The sequence below is a fragment of the Folsomia candida genome, unplaced genomic scaffold (assembly GCF_002217175.1).
Source record: "Folsomia candida strain VU population unplaced genomic scaffold, ASM221717v1 Fcan01_Sc069, whole genome shotgun sequence".
Classification (NCBI taxonomy): Eukaryota; Metazoa; Arthropoda; class Collembola; order Entomobryomorpha; family Isotomidae; genus Folsomia; species Folsomia candida.
The window spans coordinates 168503-184813 of NW_019091261.1; the positions used below are offsets into that span (position 1 = coordinate 168503).

General features: G+C 33.9%; 2 protein-coding genes across 2 annotated transcripts; both read right to left on the minus strand.

The window, feature by feature from the left end:
* Positions 1-1873: 1873 nt before the first annotated feature.
* LOC118433685 lies at positions 1874-5060 on the minus strand. Its single transcript, XM_035845865.1, has 3 exons — positions 4954-5060; positions 2554-2882; positions 1874-2291 (listed from the first exon to the last, which is right to left on the minus strand). The coding sequence occupies exons 1-3, from the start codon at positions 4964-4966 to the stop codon at positions 2007-2009; spliced, it is 627 nt and encodes a 208-aa protein (XP_035701758.1). The 5' UTR covers positions 4967-5060; the 3' UTR covers positions 1874-2006.
* A 4444-nt stretch (positions 5061-9504) lies between these two features.
* Positions 9505-15999, minus strand: LOC110862805. The gene is made up of 2 exons (XM_022112012.2): positions 15140-15999; positions 9505-11578 (listed from the first exon to the last, which is right to left on the minus strand). Exons 1-2 carry the CDS (start codon positions 15290-15292, stop codon positions 10694-10696), a joined length of 1038 nt encoding a protein of 345 aa, XP_021967704.1. The 5' UTR covers positions 15293-15999; the 3' UTR covers positions 9505-10693.
* Between the last annotated feature and the right edge of the window lie 312 nt (positions 16000-16311).

Here is a 16311-nt window from a genome sequence, read left to right on the forward strand (position 1 = left end):
AATTTTTAAAAAAGAAATTCGAACTGCAAAATTCTAGCCTTGAGATGTGAAGTTCTTAAGTGAATTTTGAAGCCTAATTTTTTGCGAACTTTTTTCGCTTCTAACAATGCGATCTCGTAATAAATACAATTTTTTGAATAATTGGAATCCCATTTGCAGTAATACAGTAAGCAAAAGAATAGATCGTACCTTTACGTATTTTTAATTGCGATATGAAACCGCGCACTTAGAGCTTCGGTGCTCTGCACGCTGTTGTATAAACTCATTGGCGAATAATTCCTCGTCGCCGAGTTTTAAGGTCACCGCACGGTCAAAGGTCAGAATTTTTTTAGCAATTAAGAATGAGAGGCCAAAATGAAAACTTCATGGATAATTTTTTTTGGACTTTCCAACATTTTTTATTGAATGCGGCAAGGCTTCACGAAAAAAATGAGCTATCATACGACCGTGTACGATTTTTTTGACGCCCACAGGATTTTTTCGCCATGGAGAGGGCTAAAATCGTGACCGTGGCGAAATTCAAAGAATTGAAATATACAAAAACATATAAACATTGAATAGAGAGTTCCTTCTTGGCATTCTCCAGTGCAACACGTATCTCTCTCTCGCTCTGCATCTGGATCTCCTTCCATCTGGGTCACGGGTGTGCCAGGGCCAGTTAAGTGTGTCCTAAGGCCCCTACGCCACGTGAGCCTCGTCCACTCACACCCCCCACCTGCGTGCCTAGTGACACCCCCTGCCACACCCGTCCCAGCAACGACAAGCTGAGCCATCAGGCGAAGATGGATCTCGTCAGACCCTGTGCACTGGAGGATCTACGCCTTGGAGGACTCCCCCAGGTGAGACCTTTGAGTGTTATATTGGGGTGGTGAGCATGTGGGGGTGGTCGACTGAAGAGTGGGTGTGCGCGGTGCTGGTGGGGGCGGCTGGGGTAGGTCTACGGGGTTGCCATGACCTGGTCATGTGCTGCGGTGGGAGGGGTTAGTTTGTGGAGAGTTTCATGGCCCCTTTATGGGGTCACTTAGGCCGAACCCTGATGGGCCATTGGTTAGTTTGTGGTCCATGGACGCTCCGCTCCAGCCCAGAACCCGTCGTGTCCCCGCCAGCGCGTCGCCTACTCATTTGGATGTCACCATTTTTCCCCATATGTAAATCGCCTATTATCTCTGTCACTCTTTGGTTGAGCCTGGGTTTTTCAGGTAGTCAGGGCCGAATGGTGATCTGGGCATCCTTCCCAGATCAGGTAGAGGTTTTCCAGACCGACCACCACAGTCTGGTTTTCCATCTACTCCCCTGACTACTATCTCAATTATTATAATCTAAAAATTTGACTAACTATGTAATTATGACTTGCAAGAGCTACTGGCTATTTATGCAATAAAGATACATACATATAAACATTGAATATATATTTTTGTATATTTCAATTCTTTGAATTTCGCCACGGTCAAGATTTTAGCCCTCAAAACTGTCCATGGCGAAAAAATCCTGTGGGCGTCAAAAAAATCGTACACGGTCGTATGATAGCTCATTTTTTTCGTGAAGCCTTGCCGCATTCAATAAAAAATGTTGGAAAGTCCAAAAAAAATTATCCATGAAGTTTTCATTTTGGCCTCTCATTCTTAATTGCTAAAAAAATTCTGACCTTTGACCGTGCGGTGACCTTAAAACTCGGCGACGAGGAATTATTCGCCAATGAGTTTATACAACAGCGTGCAGAGCACCGAAGCTCTAAGTGCGCGGTTTCATATCGCAATTAAAAATACGTAAAGGTACGATCTATTCTTTTGCTTACTGTATATTATTTGAATCGATTTATTGAAATATTTATATTTGAAGAATGATTTTATATATATAAATATTTATAATAAGTCTTATCAAGTAATATCTTTACGTATCAAGACAGCACTGATAATGAGAACATGATGGGTTTATAATAAATAATGTATGCATACAATACTGATAAAAATATTATAATATTCTCAAATTTAGCTCCAGAAACGTCCTTAAATTTCCCCAGAATTTAGCCGGATTCTTTTATTTCTTTCATCGTCCGTATTTCTTTTTTCGCCAACTTCCTGCCCAGAAGTTGAAGGCATATCCCGTTCCGCTGTTCCTGTGGTTGACGTGGCCTCCTGAAGCACGTTGTTGCCACGTGGTTGCTGAAGAGCCTTCCTCCCGCCCGCCGTGTAGCTGAGGTGGAGCAATTTGGCCGCTTTGATCGTATCGCCGACGCGGTACGCCTCCACCCACGCGGGTAACGTCTCACCTCTTGATCGCAACTGCACCTCCTAAAAAAATAAGCGGAAATTTAAAAAAAGGTTGTTTAATCATGAACTTAAATATTACCGATTGGTAAATTCGGTAACAAAATTGTTGCCATAATTGGTAAACTGGAAATAATTCGGTAACAAAATTGTTACCATAATTAGTAAATTGCAAATAATATGGTAACAATAAATGCTGCTCCCAACCAATGTATTAATAACTCTAACACCTTGGTTTAAATTTGTTTAATAGTTTCGTGGAGATTTTTTTAATTTGGCGTCTCACCATTTGTCTCAAATTTTTCAAAATGTCGGCCCGATTATGAACGCTATGTCTGTACGATTTATCCGGGACGAATTGATTCTGACAATTTGGACATGTCACTGATGACGAACTGCTTGTCGAAGAAGAAGTTGAAGAAGAAGTTGAAGAAAGTTGCTGTCTTCTTGAGATCGTGGCCTGCGACAGGATTCGTAGCGTCGTCATCACCTGCGCCATGTCGGGCTCATCCTCGACCGATGGCGTCCTTGGATTCGGCAGTTCCACCGAATTCGTTAAAGACACCAAAGAAGGAGAACTACTGGACGTCGAATTTGTTGAATGACGCGTCAGCTCTGTAAATAAATAGACTTGTTAAAATCCGGTAGAGTTACTGACACGTATTTTTTGGTAATAACTTTCTACCGGATTAGTAGTACATAATTTTTTTCTGACAAATTTGTTAATTTGTGAGTGGCAAATTTTTCATTGCTAAACAACATTACTAAAATGGTAATGCCCGTTATTACCAAGACCAGTAGAGTCATATATGTACTCCGATACCAGTTTTCGATGAGTCCAAATGTTAAAGTGTTTCGTTAAGTTGACACACAAGCGTTTTTTTAAGTTGATTTTAAATTATTCCCGCAGTCGTGATGCGACACGAGACGTTTTCATGATCTAAACTATTTGAATTTTGCTTAGAAATCGGGGAAATTAAAAAAAACTGTCCAAGTGAAAATGTTATGTTGAATTTAATTAATTTGGAATTTGGATCATTTGAACGTTGTAATGATCAATTTAAAAAAAAACTATAAAGAAAATTTATTTGAAAATATAGATAGCTGCACTTTTCGTTCCCAAATATGCACGAGCGAATTGACATATTTTTGGATTACTAATATTTCCTGATATTTCGGAAACTAAAAGATTAAATATTTGAGGTTATGGAAAGATTCTAAAAAATAATTACTTAATAAATTTCATAAAATGTAGGATTTAAACGACGTTGGCAATGTTTTCGCAGAATAAAATTATTCAACAATAACTCAGATATGATAGTGTTCAGGCATAAATATAACTTGCAAGGTTTTTGCATATTCAAAACATTGGCAAAACTTATAGAAAACGATGTGTTTTTTTCGTAAATTAACCCAGAAAATCTACAGATTTTTCCCAAATTTACCCAGAAAATAGGCATGTTATTATTTTTTCAAGATTATTTCGAAATTTGTTAAATAAATTGTGATGCGAAAAAACACGGTATTCGGCTTGTTTAAAATCTGAGGAAGGTTGTAAAACAGAATTTTAAACAGTATGCAAATAACCGTTTTGTGTTCAATTTTAGCAGTTTAAAATTGCATCATTTAAACGTCGAAATGACAAATTTTTCAGAACATATGGAGAAAAATTATGTTAAAAGGTTCCTACAAAGCTGTTTTTATTATTCTCAAATCGGCACTGTCAAACTATTCTTTGTATCTTGAAAAGTAAGATGATCATTTTCGTTGCCATTCGGTGACAAATATTTACCTTTCATTAGTGAGTGACTCACACGGGGACGATTTTGTTACAATCTTATTTCGTATTATGATATAAATGTCATGTTAAAAAGTCGCTTACTATAGTGCAAAAAAATTAAAAATTCATCAAAATTGAAAATACCTAAGGAGAACAGGGGAGTGCAAATCTGCAAATTATCTATGTGATTACATATATCTAGAAACATACAAAGTGGCATCAAAAGTATTCAACTATGGAGGATGAAGATTAGATGTAGATAGATTTTTAGTCTCGCTCTACCCCTATTCGCAATTTTTTAATTGCATCAATTTCATGAGGTTTTAGATAAATGAAACTTTTCATACCATGTAAAACTAATTGTTGATGCTATAAAACTGTCGATTTAAAAACTAGCTAACAGGATTGTAAGATATATATCATGGCAAATGAATTAGCAATTTTTTTTCAAATCGATATGCGATAGTAGCAAAAATTAGTTTACATTAAAGTATAAAAAGTTACATTGTATCTCAAAACTCATGAACTTTGTGTCATTTAAGAAATTTGCAATTAAACGGGTGGAGTGAGATTAGAAATCTATGACAGAGTTATTCCACCTTAAAACACGGTAACAAATTATAAATCTTTTCGAATGATCGTTCCCGTGAAATATATTTCTTTCCCAAATTTTTTGATACTTGAAAATCCTGTTTAAACTTGAGTGAGTGAGAACTGATCTCATTCATGAAATCTACGTTTACCCGACCAAAGATTTATTATTTATGCAACGAATTATCCATACGCTTGTACAGACATAAATATATTACATATGCAAAAATTTTGCAAATTTTACAGTACATACCTACAAAATGTAACTCCTCCATTCAATTTGTACTTAAAGATTTATAAATTTTAAAACCTTACCATTATTTCCCATTCCTTTCTTGTTAAATTATCTCGCTGCATGTGCACAATTAGTACTGTTGCGTTTTAAAAAAAAAACTTTCGATTTGACTCTGGGAGACTTCCTTAGCTGAGATGAAACTGGTTGTAACTCGATGATCTCGGCGTATTTATATGTGCAACTATTTTCATGCTTATGTAAACTTTTCCAAGTGGATGCGATGATTATCAAACGAAAAGTACTTTAGGAAAGCACATCATTTCTATCCATGAGAGAATTTAAAACGCACATCATTTCTATCCATGAGAGAATTTAAAACGCACATCATTTCTATCCATGAGAGAATTTAAAACGCACATCATTTCTATCCATGAGAGAATTTAAAACGCACATCATTTCTATCCATGAGAGAATTTAAAACTTCAACAAGGGGAGTAAGTAGCATGAGTCATCATATGATTGTTTTCTGCATGAAGTATTGGCTTATGTATGTATGAAGGTATGAAATGCAACTACTTGATTCATCTATAGTTACTCATCGTATGGTGAGCAATAAAAAACGTTCATGGTGAATATGACACACTTGAGAATCTTTGAAACATTTTTAGCGACTAACTTAATAGTGGGTGTATCTATTTACTGCACTTTAAAAAAAAACTGGTATTAAATCATATCTGACCAGAGTATACGTTCCTATGTAGATGACTCTACCGGCTCGGTAATAATGGATATTACCGTGTAGTGAGGTTGTGCTAAAATTTACCACTCAGAATCAAACTACTACCAATCCGGTAGGAAGTTATCACCAATAAGTCAATACCAGCACCGTGTATGTATATACATATTTGACTCTACCAGATTTTAAACTGTGTTGAAACGTTCATTTCATACTTAATGAAATAATTGTAAGTATCCGAGGCAATTTCGAAAATTGAATTTACATAAAACAAATATTAAAAACATGCAAATCACAAAATTAAAGTATGTCGGAAACACTGAAATCATCAGACCACATGAAAACATGACTATTCAAAAATAATAAAAGAAAGGCGTATACGCTCCAATTAAAGTTTTGGAAATTGAACTCAAAGTTGTGTAAAATAGACGATTTACAACGATTTGAAAATGTACGTAAATTTTATCCAATTAGTAAATTTTGCACAATTTTACTTAGAGTGTAAATTAAGTCCTGGGTCTCAAATTCCCGGAAATTTATATCATTTATGTACCAAGTAAACTAAAATTAATGACTACTTTTCGTAAAATTATGACTCTAACATCCTTATTGTGACATCATCTTTTAACGATTTTAGCTGACTGTGCACACAAAAATGTGATCCAAGGGAGCCAGCAAAGGTCAAAATTCTCCGAATTTACATACGTACATCACACACTTTAGGTAGAAAATCCCTGCGTATTTATTTACAAAGTCATGAATGCTCATGAGTTGTCATGAACAAGCTTTATTTATATTTTTTTAAATCAATACAGATACATATTTACCGTTATTAAGTAGCTCATGTGAAGTTAATTACTTTTACATGGATGCATCCAGAACAAAAAGAGCGCAATAATTTTTCTTTACATCAAAACCATTGAGTTATTTTTAAAATAAACGAACAATGGAATGTTTTATGAATGGGTTAAATTTAATGCACCACCGAATAAGCTGAAATTTGCCACAAGTTTTAGCTGAATTCGCCACCGGATGAATTTTCTCCAACTTTAGCCTTTTCAGCCACCGATTTAGATGGTGGTTACCACTAATTTAGATGAGCTACCATCACCATATTTAATGACGATAAAACATGGGTATACATATATTTATAAAAAAATATAAGCACAATAATCCCAAGAAATCATGCTAATTTCCTAATTTCCTTATTGCTGCATGTACCTATGTATATATCTATGTGCATATCATTGACTAGACTGGGCAGGAGAAGTGACGTATGTATTACCTTTCGGGTGGTCATAAATACTCTCACAGTTGTCCTGCAGTTAAAATATATCTATCTGAACAACGTTTTTTAAAACCAAAGAAATGACGTGTTCGCTAGTTTTTAATTAGACCAGTGATACCGTATCCTCTCTTCCAGAGGAAAATTCTCCCAAATTTTAGAAACTCAAGCCCAGTTGCGTCTAATATTCCTTTAGAGAGTAGTAGAATATAGAATTAACCGGATTAATCTAATCCGAATCCGACAGGGTAGAACTGGCACTGGCTTGCTTTTTTTCTGACCCAATAAAGTTGGATCGGATCGATTTTTTATGACCCGACCAAGTCGGATCAGATCAGATTGGATTGGGTTTGAAAAAACATCAATCCGACTACACTATAGAAAGTAGGATCGAAGTTAATCCGATTAATCCAGTCCAATCCGAATCCGATGGACTCGGATTGGGTCGGATTATTTTAGGATCCGACCAGATTAGATTGGATCGGATTGGATTTTGTAAGGACCCAACCAAGTCGAATCGAATCGGATGTTTTGAAAAACATCGATCCGACTACACTCTGGTTTCCTTTGCTAGTAGTGGGGGTCTCTTAAAAAACCGAACTTTTCACCCAACCAGTATTGCTGTTATGGCTGGAGAGACATCTAACAATTTTCAATTTCTGTTGGAAGGCCTTGAAGGGGGACGCAAGGAAATAATTTGTTTAGAAATTCAGTATACGCTTATGATGTTAGACCGGAAGCCAAAACCGTTCCATTTGGTCAAAAGCGTATGTAAGAATGGGGTTGCGAAATAGGGTTGCGAAAGCTAAAAAAGCGCTCAATGTTATTTAATTTCAGGTGTATTTTTAAAAATGACATGTATATGTATAGACGTATTATACAAATAAATGAATCATATTATTGTAAATTATATTGCTTGTATAATCCTATGCTCATTAAATATGGTAATGGCAGCTCATCTAAATTTGTGGTAACCACCATCTAAATCTGTGGCTAGAAAGGCTAATGTTGGAAAAAATTCATCCGGTGGCGAATTCAGCTAAAATTTGTGGTAGATTTCAGCTTATTCGGTGGTGCATTAAATTTAACCCTTTATGAATTAATCACTGATGACATAACCATAGTCAAGTATGCAGTTAGTTACGTGGGTGGGGGTGACTTCAAATTATTTGCAGGTAGACCGAAAATGGTGTTGCATGCAAATTGCATGCGAAAATGGAATACACTGGATTTCAGAAAGTTTCATGAACACCTGAAAAAAGCTACGTGTACATTAAAATGAATAACTCGAGGTATACCTCGCTTGTGGTAAATAAGGAAGTTTTTTGTTGTATTTTACCCACACAATTGTAGTTCGTCGTCTCTTCGGTTACGTGTTAGACAAATATTTACAACCCGGCCGTTCTTACTACAACTACAAATAATATGTAAAAACTGTTGGAAATCTGGTACAGTCAGGAAGGTATTGATTTTTCGGTATTAAAGTTGCTACCGCTTGATATTAAAATTATACTGGTCCGTAAGATCTTGCTACCGATGTTATAAAAATTTAATACCGAACTATTCCTACACCGTAGCACTTATCTATACCGCTTTGGTAGAATATGTATAATATGTATATACATACTGCTTAGTATTATTTGAATACTGGATTTCTAAGAGCGTATGTATATACATAATCGATTTCTCAATTTATAAAAAAAATGAGACTTTTTGCATAAAATTGTAGAAAACCATTGGCTGAATTGGGTAAGAATTCATATAAATTTACCAACATTTTGGTCAAATCCCTACATATTTACGATTGAATCTAGTCTTACTAGAATCTCATTTTTAGCAACGATTTGAACAGAAATTCCTGCAACTCATAAAAAATTTTTCTACGTTTATGCATGCGTGATGTAGTTTGAATCTAGAAATAATTTAGATTTTAAATTTGAAAAACAATAATAAATTTTCGAAATATTTATTAACTAAGGATTAGCTAGAGATTGCCGCTGATTGGATAAAATTCTGAAAGTAACAGGTAATTTAAGCAAACAGATTGTTCCTTAAGTGTTTGTTAGAATTTATGGTGACTTAAACTCATATAACATTGCATAGTCATGTACAGGATTAAATTAGGTTGAAAAAATTTATGACCACATACTCGAAATAGGTTGGTAACAAATCGTCACCACCACGTGCAGTCATACGTTGGTAAATACCTATTTGTAACTGAAAGATACTAATAATTTCCCGGAGATTCGAAATTGTTACTACATGGTAATCAATTTCTAATGAAAAAGTGCTAAATTTGAGTTTTACAAAAGTTGTTACTACAATACGGTGGCAAATCTTTACCAATATGATGAGATGACTTCACCTGGAAATGAATTTGTTGCCAACTTATTTTGTGTGTACTCTAACTCTCAACGTCATAAACCCTGGGGTACTATCTGCATTTCAATTGGGTTTATGCATCGCAGTTTAATTTTTCAATAGCGACTTGTAACTTGCACAAAATAATTAAAAATTATTAATAATAAATTATTAATGATAAATTATTAATTTTTGATTATAAAGAAAATTCACTGATGCAAATTTAATCCGAGTTATATTTTGAACGGATTTTTTTAGATAAAAAAAATCAAAACATGGAACTAAATATGGTGCACATTTTAGTTTTTAAAACGAAATCGTTCTTATAATCATTAGTTTTGATATCTCAATTTTTGTCCTTGGTAACACGGCAAAAAGGGGCCGTCCATAAATTCACTGGATTTTGCATCAGTTTTTAAATGCTAATTTTATGAACCCGAACCAATATTTATTTTCATCAAGTCGTTTTTACTCTTGGTTTTTCAGTAATTTCAGGTTTTAATGTATATAACCAATTTTAAAAAAGTACACTACAATAACAAAATTTATAAAAAACGACGTCATATTGCCGAGCCAGCCGTGCACTCTAAATAAATTTAAATTTAAATTTAAAATAAAATACATTTTATTAAGAGTGTGGAGACCTTAGAATTTTCATTAATTTGCCCAATTTCACAAATACTACTTAAGCTCATACAATATTCCGACTTTCAAAATTCATTTTTTCTCAATCTTGAGACATTTTTATTTATTTTAAGGATGAGTGAACTCTAACTCGAGCTGTTGGCAAAGGATAATTCTGCATTTTACTTAGATTAATTAATCTAAATTCATTAATTAAGATAAATTAACCAAGTCTAATTTTTTACTAGCGACTTTTCACCTGCCCAAAATAAGTAATATTTTCTGAAGAAAAATTAAATACTTAACTTTGACGATTACTGCTTTAAATATTGTGACTATTCACACAGGCCTTGGTAACATTGGAAAATAAGCAATTTCTGCAAACTTACAAACGTTTACAAAATTGTGTACATATTCTGAGAAAAATTGGCTTGCGAATTTTTGTAAATTTCAGCTCAGATTAAGGGTGTCTTTGTGTTTTATAAAAGTTTGTAAAATTAATTACAAAATTGACGGATTTTACAAAGTTACCAAGAACTGCGTGAATTCTACCTTATCATATTAATCGAGTTTTAACAGTTTTCGTGGTGAGAGTCACGTGGTAGGTTATAAATCTAACTCATTTCCGTTAAACGATGTATCTGAAAACTTGATCGTGCTGTGTTGGATGGATTAAAGTTTGGGAAATTTAGATCTAAAAAATATACAATATATATTTCCTTTTAATCGTCTCAAATTTTCCAAGAATTTTATAACACAATTCAAAACAATAATTCATAATTAGGTAATTAATTATTTAATAATTAGAATCATTTCAAACAATTTTCACCACTCTCACTTTCTGCCCAACTTTCTCCACTAGCTTTCCCCACACGTGGTCTCCAACGCCACCTCTTTTTTCGTCCAACACGTTAAGTTCGATCCTTTTCATGGCAGGAAATTCCATCTCGGTCAGTACTTTGACATCCTCCTCTCCCAACTTTCTCCCACCCGAGATGCGCAGAATTTCTAAATTTTCACCCAAAACTTTCACCTTGTCCAAAACTTCGACCACTTTTCCCGGCCAACCGACAAACTGCAAGAGCTTCACGGTCCGCGTACATTTCAAAAACGAGATCAAACTCGCGTTCAAATCGGAATCATTAAAACTGAAAAAATGTTCGGAACAAGCTAAACTTTGTAATTTTATGGTAACCAAATTTTCTAGAATTAAATTTTTATCGTCATAGTTCGAATCGAGTTTGTAGGTCCCACCATCTTGAAAATTAGCCCGGCCGAATTCCGGAACTCGAATGATGTACAAGTGTTTCAAAGCCCGCATTTTCTTGAGGAGGTCGAACCACTGGGAAACGTGGCTCGTGTGGACGGCAATTTTTACCCGGGTGACGGAATCTTGGAGAAAGTTGGAGAAAGTTGTCGCTCCCAACATGGAAATGCTTAATTTTGGCAGTAATTTAAAGTAGAACGACGTCACGAAGAATTTTCGGGAGGCAGAGTTGCAAAATTTTAGCAACTCGACGAGTTCGGAGTGGGTGGAAAATTTCAAGTGTTGAATATTTCTGGAAATTGTTTTGTAGTTTAGGACGGATCGTTTAGGGCCGTTGATTCTTCGACAGATTTCTGAATTCCATAAGGAGCAGATCAGTCGGGCCGAGAGGGTGGAGGCTGGATCGAGATAGTCCAAAATTTTGTTGATGATCTAGTAAAAAATAAGCAAGTGTGAAATTAGAGAGATTGAAAATCTGCAAAAACGAAGTTTTGCATTGTCTCCATTTCTAGAATAGTAAATTTCCAAATCCACAATTTTATAATTTGTGTAACTTTTTAATAATTATTTTTCATAAAAGAATTATGTTGTGAAATTTTTGAAATTACGACTAGTTTAGTATTTATATTTATGTGTGGCGTTTAAATGTCAAAACTTATTGAAATAAAATGTACAATCTTTCAACAAGTTGAAGATAAGTGCTTCAACCTGTAAGAAAAGGTTGCCAAATGTTGTTCAATAATGGATATCTGGAAGGTAACAATAATTCACTCAAAAAATAAAATTCTAAATATTCAAATTTCATCTAAATCGGCATGAAATTATCCTCCATATGGAACTGATTAAAAAGAACATGTACAATTTATTAACTTATGCACAAAATATTTAAAGTATTTACGTGACTACCCCGAAGTATTTGCATCAGGGGAGAAAAGAATATATTTATGAATAATGGCACAATGTGCAAATGAAAGTACTAACTACGAATATGTTCCAGTTTTGCGTTGAAATTTCAACAATTGTAGGAGAGAATACGTGGAATTTGGTAGTTGTAAAAGAGAGTGATAGATGTGAAGAAGGGCGGTTAGCCTAGTGGTAAAGGTGTCCGTCCGGGAAATGGGAGACGCGGGGTTCGATTCCTCGCACCACTCTTCAAAACATATTTTTGCTCTCTTTCGCGTATTACAACTACCAAAAATCCCACACAATTAAAAATTGCATCATGTAGACGTCCAAATAATAAATTGATAAAAATTATAAATAAAATTTTTGACCCCAGATTTGTCGCTTGTTGAACAGTAGGTTGATCTGTTAATATCAAATTCACTGTTGAAAATTTCAAATTTGTTCAAAATTATTATTACCCTTCGGTGGTAATGCGCTTTAAATATACTATAGTAAAGTATAGCATATGGTACTAATTTATTTGCAATGTAAATTTTCTAATCTTACAATTTATAAATATTACTGTTCATTCAAAATTAATATGCACTAAAAAATCTGAAGGGTTATTTGGCGGATGATTTTTTTCCATGACTTAATTTTGTTTAAAAATACATTATTTTCCATCTTTCGACTGATTTTCGTTTAAAAAGTAGAATAATTAAATAGTTGTTAATGGCAATCAATAACTTAGGCCATTTGACCTTTTAAAAAATTTTGAGGACTTTACTGCATATTAATTCTGAACGAACAGTAGTAGAGGGTGCTTTAGAATTAACGCAACTGTTTTCATATGCACAAAACTTAGGGATATCAGTTTGCCCCAAATTCGAAATGATCGTGGTCATGTAGCACATCCATCCATCGTCTAAAATCCGAAAACCAGAAGTCGATATCTCTATCCGTTCCAAAATGAGGTCACAAACCACCGAGCAACTAGCAAAAGCCGACTGCCACACCACGAAAAAGTGGTTACGCGCTCCAAGAAATTGAGCTGTAGTCACTTTAAAAATCAAGTAATTCAAAAACCGAAAATTTGGCATACACTACGTAGGTATGAGCTACAAAAAACTCCTAATCACAAAAAAATATCTGGTCGGCCCATTCGTGTGGTAGCCCCCAAAACGTGAAGACTCGTACAGCTAGAAATCTACAATGTCGAAGCGAAACTCTTTTAAGTACTTGAAGTTATCACCTAACACTACACATTATTTTGAACCTTAGGAGTTGGGTATCAGATCCTATAAGCCTATATAAGGTTTTGAATACAGTGAAGGTCAAAATCAAAGTGGGAAACAAGCTTGCCGAAAAAAGGCTCAACCTGAAGTTATCAAAATTGGACGTCGTCCACCACCCGATTTACTACCCAAAGTATCGAAATAACTTTATTTCTGCAAAGTACAACTCTCCTACCCTCTAGAAAACCATTTAAGCAGAACTAGAAAATAGATCTAAGTAAAAATATCCCGATCCGCCCATAAACGGATCAAATGCAATTAACATGGGAGAGGTAAACAACGTTCCCAAATTTGCCCCGTACAAGACCTATTGAAGAATTTTTGTCTTTAAGCTGGAAAGAATATCATAGCCGAAAGCATTCAACTAAAAGTTTAAACTTATTTTACTAAATGTGGTCAGAAATCTCAAAAAAGGTAGCTCAAAACAGTGGCGAAGCACTTTTTGGAGCGTCTGATAAACGCTTCTCCAGATTGGGTGAAAGGGGGTGTTTGGACCATTGAAAGCAAAAAATAATTAGTTCGAACCCTTGCCTATCTCTGCCCAAAATATCGTTTAAAAAAATAAATTGCTTTATTTTATATCTGCAAATAAAGAAAGTTGCGTTAATTCTAGAGCACCCTCTAACATATTTATCCCAGAAAATTTTGGATTTTGCGATATTATTTCGCAAACTGTTTACTAAATGTGAATTCCTACGCGAAATAACGTTCTCGTTGACGTGAGTATTTGCAGTATTTAAAAAAGCTTAAAAAATTGCACATTGTGCAAATGAATGTCCTGAATATTTACGTAAATACGAATCTGGTTTTGTTTCAAAAATTTATGGTCAAAAAACACAAACACCTAATTAAAATATAATAATATTTAAGTTTAGAAAAAATGATAATCGAAATCAAAGTGTTTACTAAATGCGATATTATTTCGCAAACTGTTTACTAAATGTGAATTCCTACGCGAAATAACGTTCTCGTTGACGTGAGTATTTGCAGTATTTAAAAAAGCTTAAAAAATTGCACATTGTGCAAATGAATGTCCTGAATATTTACGTAAATACGAATCTGGTTTTGTTTCAAAAATTTATGGTCAAAAAACACAAACACCTAATTAAAATATAATAATATTTAAGTTTAGAAAAAATGATAATCGAAATCAAAGTTCGATACAGATCGATTTTTGGAAGTAAACATTTTTTGCTGAGGTTAAATTTGCTGAGGTTAAATTTGCTGAGGTTAAATTTGCTGAGGTTAAATTTGCTGAGGTTAAATTTGCTGAGGTTAAATTTGCTGAGGTTAAATTTGCTGAGGTTAAATTTGCTGAGTATTTTTTAATTATGCATTTTTATGCATTTCAAAATTATTATCTCCATTCGGTAATAATGCCCCTTAAATATAGTGCTAACTTTCTCGGCTAATTTCTAGTTATTTATCCTAGAAAATTGGAATTCTGCAATACTATTTCGCAAAGCTGTTTGCGAAGGTAAGTTCGTCCACGAAATAACATTGTCCTTGACGCAATATACTAAAATTATTTTAAAACTGAGGAAAAATAATTAAAAACTGTACATTGTGCAAATGAATGTTTTAAATGTATATATAAATTATAAATTCTAATCTGATCTTCCTTCGAATTTTAGCAATTTTTAGCCGAAAACACACACAAACCTCTAATTAAAACTTAATAATACTTAAATTTTAAAAAATCACAAGCAAAATCGATCTAAGTTCGCAGATCGATTGTTGCAAGTAAATATTTTTTAGCTCAGGTGAAATTTGTTAAAATTTCTTAAAATATGACTTTTTGGAATAACCTTACCAATAAATTTCGTAGTGGGGAATAATGCTCCTCAAAATTATGTTGGTCAAGATTTCCTTCATTTTTACCAATATCGCGTTTCAGCCATTTTTCATGATTGTCCCGTGGATAAAATCGGCCACGTGGTAGCATCGAGTAATATGCAGACCCCATTTTTCACGAGATAGTCACCAGAATTTTGGTACGAAATTTCACCGAAATATCACTTTTTAGCAAGTAGTTGTTCCGTTCATAATTTTAAACGAAATGCAAAATTTTCTAGAGTCTGTTAATAATTTGAATGCAGACAGAATCTGGAGATTCCCAATTTTCATATAGAAAGAAATTGTTCGAAAAACAAAAACACGACATAAAAAAAATATATTTCTTGAAAAAATTCACTATGCAAATTTCGATTTTTACAACTTTTTCATTGATCTCAGCCACTTTTTGTAACTTCCGATTACATTAATTTAAATTAAGGTTTATAACTAATCTAAAAAAAATTATAACGACTTCTTAGAACGATAAAACAATGTTGAAACTTATCAAGTTCCTTGCAACATTGTAAACTTCATAAAATCCATAAAGTCACAAAATTTTCTACAAGTTAAAAAATATTCGGAGTGAAAATAAGCGAAAAATAAGTCACTCATTTTTTAGCTTTTCAACAAGAAGTAATTACTTAATGCTAAATCAAGTAAATCGAACTGTTTAATTAATTAATCACTAATTTTGTAAAAAGAACTCGAGTCGTATTTAACTTGATTAATTAAACGAAATTCTTCCTGGTCACATAGTTGTCCTTCTGTGTGGAGAATTTATTAAGTTCTAAAAGTCTGGCTGAATCCAATTTGAGAGTGAAATTTGTGTAATGAGTGATCGAGGTCACGAATTAATCTCGACTGCATCTTATCGGTTGGTAAGTTCATATATTTATTTACTTTTATTTATTTATCGTTCTTAATAAATATTTGTGATTTCACTTGAACCCAAAAATATGGACTTTCTTGAAAGGGCCGTGCATAAAGAAGTCAAATGCATTTAGACTGTTCATGACTGTTAGAAATCTGGTATAGTCACGCAAGTATTAAAATTATACCATAGAAATTTGTCACCGATATGGTAAAACTTTAATTCCAAGCCATTTATTACTACACGGTATTACTTATCAATACCACTTTGGTAAAGTC

Bases quoted from the DNA above. Each gene is read 5' to 3' on its own strand.
- LOC118433685 (XM_035845865.1), bottom strand. The intron at 2,292-2,553 runs GTGAGACGCCAA...TTATTTTTTTAG, and splicing joins TGAAAAATTTGAGACAAATG to GAGGTGCAGTTGCGATCAAG.
- LOC110862805 (XM_022112012.2), bottom strand. From the start codon at position 15,292: ATGGGGTCTGCATATTACTCGATGCTACCACGTGGCCGATTTTATCCA. The intron at 11,579-15,139 runs GTAAGGTTATTC...ATTTTTTACTAG, and splicing joins CCCCACTACGAAATTTATTG to ATCATCAACAAAATTTTGGA.